The sequence below is a fragment of the Microtus ochrogaster genome, chromosome 5, assembly GCF_000317375.1.
Source record: "Microtus ochrogaster isolate Prairie Vole_2 chromosome 5, MicOch1.0, whole genome shotgun sequence".
Lineage (NCBI taxonomy): Eukaryota > Metazoa > Chordata > Mammalia > Rodentia > Cricetidae > Microtus > Microtus ochrogaster.
Window position 1 is genome coordinate 91,654,704 of NC_022012.1, and position 8,712 is coordinate 91,663,415.

Below are 8,712 nucleotides of genomic sequence, written 5' to 3' on the forward strand. Positions count from 1 at the left end.
CTCTCCCTCTCTCCCTCTCTCCCTCTCTTCCTCCCTCCTTCCACCTTCCTTGGCTGTCCTGGAACTCACTCTGTAGACCAGACTGACCTCAGACTAATAGAGATCCGCCTGCTACTGCCTCCCAAGTGCTGGGATTAAAGGTGTGCACCACTACCTCCTGCTAGTAATTTTCAATAAAAGGGAAAAAAAAAACATCAAAAAAGAATTTAACTGAGTAAAAAAAAATGCATTTGTGTGCACGCATAGAAGCATATGTGAGCATTTCACTAAGGAAAGCACATTTGAGGGAAGGTGAGGCTGGGAGGGGTGGTAGGGGTGGCAGGGGGAGTGGAGAGGTACCTGTGCTGAGAAACAGTACGTCTATGTAGAAGAAGCAGAAGAGATGAAGGGCTGGGCCTGGTGGCAGAAGCCTGAATGTCCAGACAAGAAATTCAGACAGTTCTAGCATGTGAACCCTCAATTAGAACCATCAATTCTGTCCAGTGGTGTCTTTTAATGCTGTTTGGAAGGGGACACACATTGAGCAGCCTTTGAGAGCAGCCTGTTCCTCTGAAGGAACAGTGTGAACCTTGAGCTCCGTCTCTAAGGGGTGCTTGACAATTCTGGATCACATGGCCGTGTAAGGCTTGCTGCTTGTTTTCAGTCATACACACTCTGCCTCTGGAACGTGGGGTACCTGGGTCTGCAGTGCAGGCACTGGCGCATGTATGCGCTTAAACTTTGGAGAGGTGCAGCAAAGGAGCTGGCGTCTAGGGAGGGCCTTAGACGAGGCCTCGTGTAAGGACCTTTCACCCCGCCGTCGTTCTGTCCTCACTTCAGCCCTTACCAAAATGAGGCTTTGTTCCTTTCCACACAAGAAACTGAGGATGATAGGGAGGCAAACCCAGGCCTCACCGGTTGAGATTGATGGGGAGACGCAGACCTGGATCTCTCTGACACTTGATGCTCACTCAGCGGCATCCTTGGAGGCTCTCGCAGTGGCACAGGGGCGGCTGAGCGCCTGCTGCAGAGCTAAGTCCATCAGCAATGGAAGCTGCTGTGGGCGGAGGCCAGGAGTATCTGCTAGCATGCAGAAATAAAATGGGCCAAGAGGGTTCCTTACAGCCAGGCAGAAATGTCCACTAGAATCTGGGGGAGTGGATCACAGCACTCTGGACCTTGAGTCCGGGTGAGCCTCAGGGAGGTTGGTAGCAGTGATGTTACCAGAAGTGAACCATCTGACAGCTCGAATCAGAGTCATCCTTAGCAGAGCCGAGCTGGCCATGTGCTTTCTCTGAGGTAGGTGTCCGTTACAGGAGAGCCTGAGTCCAGATGAGTGGACCATACCTGAGGATTTGGGCAGGAATGTTGTAAATGACCTGATGTGAGGTGGAGCGTGAGCAGTGTCTAACAGTCTGCCCGTCCCTGCCAGCCGCAACCCAGATTTCTGCCAGTTCCTCCTAGGAAGGAAGCAAATCAGAAATCTGTTCCCAGAACCTGGAAGTCCAGGGAAAGTTTGGTCATTTACGTATCTGCCCACTGCCTGGAGCAGTGTCCCGTAAGTGGAGGCTCTATTTAGTTTGAGCTACCTTACCAACAGGTGTCTTCTGGCTTTGCCGTGACACAGGGCACCAACATTTCTGTGACTTCACTTCCCTTGTCTCCTCTCGTGTTCTTCCTGTCCTAGGTAGGGATTGAGTCCGTTTTCCAGACTACCGTGTTTCTTTCTTTCATGTGATTGGCATTTTAAGGGCGTGGTCTCTTGATGTGTTGTGGTAGTTTTATTTTTGGTCTGATGTCTTCCTTTCTTGTCTTCTTGGGAATGGTGTCAGGAAATACATTTATCTTAAGAACTTTACTCAAGACACAGCAACTCTGTGACAGTACAGATAACAGGCTGAACCTATGTTGTTTCTTTTTTTTTTTTTTTTAAGATTTATTTATTTAGTATGTACACAACATTCCTTCCATATATGCTTGCATACCAGAAGAGGGCACCAGATCTCACCATAGATGGCCACGAGCCACCATGTGGTTGCTGGGAATTGAACTCAGGACCTCTGGAAGAGCAGTCAGTGCTCTTAACCTCTGAGCCATCTCCCCAGCCCCCTATGTTGTTTCTTGCCAATTTCTTCTAGAACTGGGGGGTTCTTTGTGGTTTTGACAGGGTTAGGTTGTTATTTCTGTGTCTTAGAAGGAGGAAGCAAGCTCCGGGCAGTAGATAGGAAATAACCAACTTAGATGTGAGCCCATCTTACAGCTGTTCTGTGTGTTGTATTTTCCAGTCGCTTCCAGCTGGTTGGTTTCCAGTTTTTGTTGGCCCTGACAAGAGTCCAGGGTCCCTGAGCGGTCTGATAGCAACAGCAGTCTCTTCTGTAAAGCATTTTTATGCCAAATCTTCTGTGAAAAGGTTTGTTGCTGATGTACCGATATTATATTCGAAGCTTGGTTCGTGTTAAGCCGTACAGACAGAAACCCTTTGTCCGCAGCCACTTGTGTTCAGCTTGACTTCTCCTTCTGAAACCTGCTGTTGACCTTTAGTGGTCTGATCTTGCTGGAGCCCATGTTTTTCCACTGTCCCTCTGCAAAAACTGTTGTTTGAATCACATTCTCTATAAAAAATATTTTTTATAGATCTTGGGGATTTTGAAATTGTTTATGTCATTGTTTTGAGCAGTGTCCCATGTAGCCCAGGCTGTCCTTGAACCCCTGATCCTCCTCCTTCTACCTCGCTAGGTTCTGGGATTTTAATTTTACACCATCATACCCTCCTCCTCTTCCTCTTCCTCCTCTTCTCTGTCTTTGGATACAGGGCCTCACTGTATAGCCCTGGGTGGCCCCAAACTCACACTCACAGTAACCCCCTGGTTTTGCTTCCTGTGTGCTGGGATTAAAGGCATGTGCTTTGGTCTTGCTTTTTAAATTAGCATGTCAGTCTGTTGTCATACTGTTCTACGAGGGCATTTGGGGGTTGTTGGTGCTGTTTGTACAGGAAGAAAGGAACCGGGTTATGGCAAAGTGGAACCTGAGGAGCTGTCTAGTTGGCAGAACCTTGTGCATTCTAGGAACATTTTCTCAAAGTAAGAAACGTACGTGTGTTGCTGAGTTACCTATAAGGAAGAAAACCCTACTTTACTTACTTACTTGCCTACTTATTTATTTAGAGACAGGGTTTCTCTGTGTAGTCCTGGCTGTCCTGGAACTCACTCTGTAGGCCAGGCTGACCTCAAACTCAGAGATCTACTTACCTCTGCCTCCCGGGTTCTGGGATTTTAAAAGCGTGCAACACCACTACGTGGCTATAAATCTTGGAGGAAACAGTAGGTTTTTGAATTTCCAAACAGGCACAGCCTCTTTTAGATGTGCTGAGAACAAAGTAGACTGACTTGGACAAGATAACAAGTTGCTTTCATTATTTTTTCTTTTTGGTTTTCCAAGACAGGGTTTCTCTGAAGCTTTGGAGTCTGTCAGTAGTTGTTTTCTTTTTGCTTTTTTTGAGACAGAGTTTCTCTGTGTAACAGCCCTGGCTGTCTTGGAACTAATTCTTGTAGACCAGGCTCAAACTCACAGAGATCCAGCTACGTCTACCTCCCTTAGTGCTGGGATTAAAGGCGTGCGCCACCGCCACCCTGATTTCATTTTCTGCTTGTAGGGAAGGCCATGACCTGAAGAGTCACATGTTATGGCTCTGACCATGACCAGTGTCAGGATTGAGATGGATCTGAGTGATTGGGAGTGCCCTCAAGACTGCAGCATCGGAGGTTTTTTAGCTTGTGTGCGTTTGAGAGATCCAGAACTATAGAAATGGCACATTTCCATGCAGTGAGACCATGAAATATAAAATGTCAAACGTTTATGCCTTTTGCTGGTATGTAAGGAACTCAGTTAAAAGTTCTGGTTAGCAACCAGTGTACATGGCCAGTTAAATATTTTAGAAAGTAGCCATTTGTCTGTGGACAGGAGCCTTTGAGGTAGAAATTGTGAAGTGGATGTGTAGAAGGAGCTGGAGGTTCTTGTGCTGTGTTGCAGTGACATGGAAAGCCCACCAGGTGGCAGCAGTAATTTGCTTACCAACTGTGTCCCTAGCCACCATACATAGCGTTTGAAGCTCATTTCAATTTATACCCCTTTGAGAATATGGTTCCATAGTCACTATGCCCTTAGTTCTGGCCCCCAAGTCTCCTTATCATCATTATCTGTCATATTTTAGTATCTGGCCACGTTCTGCCTGTAGGGTGATCTGTGGGCATTGGCTCCCCTTCAGGAGTTGCTGGTGCCCCTCCCTTTTCCTTTTAAAAGGAGATACATAGTCCAGGCTGGCTTAGAGCTCCCTAAGTGAGCAGCCAAGGGTGACCTTGAACTTCTGATCCTCATGCCTTCACCTGAATGCTAGGATCTAGGATTAGAGGCTCGCGGCCAGGTTCAGGACCCCTGAACATCGTTAGGGGATGCTACTGGGGATTGTAAGCCTGGTGTGAACATGCAGTAGCTTTCCAAGCTCACTTGTCTAGTGGCACAAGTCACTCTTGGGAATAAGAAATCTGAACCTATGGACCGCGTGGTTTCATAAACCTTACTCCTAATGAGCCCCCCACCACTTTCAGAATGTTCACAGACAGTTGGTTGTGGATGTCATTCCTGTGGCTCGGTCTTCCCTGAAGTCCTACTGTTGGTTGTGGCAGTGTGTGACAGATAGTAGATGGCCGTGGAGTTGAGGGCTGCGTGCGGTGTGAATAGGAGTTTATAAAAATCAGAGAAGAACCCTTTTTTGGCTTTGATCTCACTATCTTATTTGAGCTTCTGACAGGGAACCTGCAGCTAGAACTGCCTGATCAGGGGGCGATACGGGCCGAAGGAGGCCCTGGAAGGCACACTGCAGGCATGCTTGTTTGGCTTGTGTCATTTTATCGGGGACCATTAAGTAAATGGACATTCAGCTTTTGTTTTTTAGGCAACAGATTAGGCTTTTAAGCACACTGGGAGGACATTTGAAGAGGTTCATAATGTTATTTCATTAGTACGGCCAATCTACACAGCCAACGTGTTTTCTCTGCTCGGCCTTCCTCATCGTGTCTGATTTGACGACAGCATAATTTACAAGTTCAATGTCTGATAGTCCAGGAACATTTAAAACTAAGCAAAAGCAGTTGCATGTGCTTACTGTGAAAAGGTGAGCTGTGATCGAAGTGATCTAGAAAGTTCTGTTGACATGGCAGCTGCTGGTGAGTTTGCTAAGCCAGGGCCGTTTTTATTATGAGAGCTGAGACTCTGAAGCCAGCAGCTTTGGCTTCTCCTATGTAGAGGGCCAAAAACTCTGAATTGGAGATAAAGAGAAAATAACAGCATTTTCCCCTGAAAACTTAATGATTAGTGCCCTTCCTCCTCTGTCCTGATCTTTGGGGCAGCATTACTTTAAAGACTCATTGGAGCTGTCTTTGTTTGAATCTCTTGGTTTTTCTTAGCAGTGGGCTCTGCACTGGGGTATGCTGAGGCTGCTCACAAGAGGTTTTATGGTAATGCATCTAAGACGTAGGAACAAAACCTTGGGAACTGTTGGCACAGATCAGTGCCACTAATTGGGCTGCTTTGTTTTTAGGTGATCGGTGAGGACAACGTGGCAGTTCCTTCACACCTTTACAAGGTGATTCTGGCTCGCAGAAGCCCGGAATCTACAGAACCGCTGGCTCTGGGAGCCTTTGTGGTGCCAAATACAGCTATTGGGTTCCAGTCCCAGCTAACTGAGTTCCAGGTGAGCCTGCAGGACTTAGAGAAGATGTCAGGTCTGGTGTTTTTCCCCCGTTTGGACAGAACCACCAACATCCGGAACATTTGCTCTGTGGACACCTGTAAGCTCTTGGGTTTCCAGGAGTTCACTCTGTACCTAAGTACAAGGAAGATCGACGGGGCCCGTTCTGTGGCCAGACTGGAGAAGGTCCTGGAAACTCTGAAGAACTCAGGGGTCGAACCTGACGATTACTTTCTGAGTCGCTATGAGAAGAAGCTGGAGGAACTGAAGGCTAAGGAGCAGGTGGATCCCCAGCGGGAAAACCTGTCCTAGATTTCGGGTGTACGCTGAGCGCCTGTAATGAGTGAACAGGCGTTCCCTCTCTAGGCAGTCGTATTTTAGCAGACTTATTTTAAAGAAATGATGGAATCCTGACTAAACGTCCCTCCAAAGACTTAAGAGCTCAAAACTCAGGGTTTTCTTTCCCTAGGATCTGAGTTGGTGGAGGTGGCTTTTAGAATTCCTCTCCTATCCTGTCCAAATACACTGATGATGTACTTTTTGCTTCTCCTCCCACGATCCTGATGTCCTTCTGTCTGTCTGTTGAAACCTTTCCTAGTGTGCTCTGTAGGCAGTGCTTTACTTGCGTTGCCTGACTGAGCCTCTGTGCAGAATCCTCTGTTCCCATTCTACATGTGGGGATGTTGAGGCATAGAGAACTGTATCTTCCCTGTTGGTATTCTACAGAAGTGCTCTCTGAGCTAAGACAAGGTCGGATGGAGTTTGACTCAAGTATATACCTATGTGTAGGCGGAGGCTGCTTGTCTGTTTCCCAGCCGTCCAGCCCCGAAATCACACAGAAACTGTATTAATCGCAATACTTCTTGGCCAATAGCATAAGCGTATTTCTAGCTAGCTCTTACATCTTAAATGAACCCATTTCTATTATTTTATATTTTACCACGAGGCTGTGGTTTACTGGTACCTGTGTGTGGGTGTCTTTCTCCTCCCGTAGCTACATGGCATCTCTCTGAGCCCACCTTCTTTCCTCCTCTATCTGCTTGGAATTCCCGCCTTGCCCTATTCAGTGCTGCAATAGGCCCAAAGCAGCTTCTTTATTAACCAGTGGTATTCACAGCATGCAGAGGGGAATCCCACATCACCTGTGTCCATGGGAAATTCCTGGGCCGAGGCTCTGCTTGCTGAGAAGGCTCTGTCTCTGCTGTCTCCTCAGGCAGGGACACTTTAATACCTGAGCTGGGAAGAAGAGAGCAAAGATGGAGATGGTTTGTGGGTTTAACCAGAGCCTGCGATTCCCTCCAGGGATCCCATGGGGCCAGATAGGCTTGTTTCTTCCTTCACTCGGGGCATTCCAGAGGAGCCCAAGAAAGGTGTGTGCTGAGTCACCAGGTGCCTATGGTCTTGCTGTCTGCCAGGCCAGCACACCATAGGAGGTAGATCCTGGGCCACTCCTGTGGGAGGGGGCAGCTGTCGTGGGTTACAGTCTTGAGCTGTCCTAGGTGTAGATAGTCCAGTGGCTTCCAGGGGAAGGACATGTCTGGTTCTGTCACTCGGCTGCCGTGTTCCGAGCAGTGGAACCGGGGAGATCTTTGATGTGTTGTTTGCCTCTGATAGAAATGCTCCTGATTTACAATAAAGACAAGGCATTGGTTGACCCTGTTCTGCTCCTTCGTTTGAGTAAACAGAAAAAGTTGGTAGGGCACTCCAGCTGATTAATGCCATTCTGTTTTATCTTACTGTTCCCCATTAGCTTGTGCCAGTCCTGCCAAGGATAAAAAGCAAAAATGTCACTGTGACCAAAAAAATCTGTTAGTTTGTCTCCTCAGAAGAGAGGTGATGGTGGGGCCTGGGTGTTTCTCCAGGAGCCCCAGGGGCGGCACTCAATGGGCTGTGTCCTGGGTCCCTGCTTGAATCCATGCAGCTGAGCCTCTCTCTGTTCTGCTTGCTGGCACGACTTGCTGGTGGTCTTGGGTCTCTTCCCTCACTCCTGCCTCTCCTCCTGGATGGTGAAGAATCTTGACTATATCAGTATTTATTTCCTATGAAGTATTTTCTGGTTATTATGAAAAATAGAGATAAAAATGTAACATCACAGTGTGCCAGGTCTCATTCTTTTTCCTTTTGAACCTTTTTATGACTGTTTTCCCATATGCATCTGTGCCCGCAGCGTGAGCACCTGTTGCCCACAGTGGTCAGAAGAGGTCACTGGACCCCCTGGAATGGACTTACAGAGCCACCGTAATGCTGAGAACTGAACTGGGTCCTCTGCAGGAGCAGCCCATGCTCTTTAGCACTGACCTCACTTTTTGTGTGTACAACAGTGGGGCTTGAGTTGTGTTTCATTAAGAGGGCCCAAAACAAAGGGTTAGAGCTCCCTTTGGATCAGTCATTGTGGCCCTCAGTGTAGCCGTCAGTTTATTCCTGGGCTTCACTTGAGTCAGAGACATGACGTTGTGACCGGTCAAACTTGAGCGGGTTAGTTTAGCATTTGTTACCTTAGTGGGTTCCCTCGGGTTCTCAGGTTGAGCCTGGGCCGCTGCCCTGTATACCCTTTACCCTTCCAGCTCCTGGTCTGAAGGAATGTGCAGACTGGGAGGGCTCTGCTAAGGGAGGGGATTTAATCCTTAGTCTTTCTCAGTTTCCTGTGACATCTTCAAGCTCTGGTCTCCGGATTGAGATCACTTGGCCAAAGCTAAGTTATTAAGGTTAGGGAGAGGAGAGCCAGACCCTGAGTTACGTGCTGTGCTGCCGTTTCTGCACCTACACTTTAGACAGCGGAACCTCTGTCCTCCTTCCAGGCCTTTGATTAGGGCCCTGCAGGAGAGGCAGCCTGATCCTGAGGGAGTGGCTTCCTGCGGAGCTGTGCTCAGCTTGCAGCCTGACGCTGGGATGATCCTGTCTGTTGCCACGTCACCTGTGTCCCCACCTCGTCTCAGAGGGTATCACTGAGCTCACTTCATTTGCCACAGACTTCCTGTTGACAGCCT

The 8,712-nt window shown here is 48.0% G+C and overlaps 1 protein-coding gene across 1 annotated transcript in view; it reads left to right on the plus strand.

Annotated features, from left to right (window-relative positions):
- Exog (exo/endonuclease G) overlaps nt 1–7,817 on the plus strand; it is a 22,480-nt gene extending 14,663 nt beyond the window's left edge. Inside the window, exon 6 of the mRNA XM_013346461.2 lies at nt 5,576–7,817. Within this exon, the coding sequence (XP_013201915.1) occupies nt 5,576–6,037 (462 nt within the window). The 3' untranslated portion in view covers nt 6,038–7,817. The remainder of the gene's footprint in view (nt 1–5,575) is intronic.
- Nucleotides 7,818–8,712: the final 895 nt, after the last annotated feature.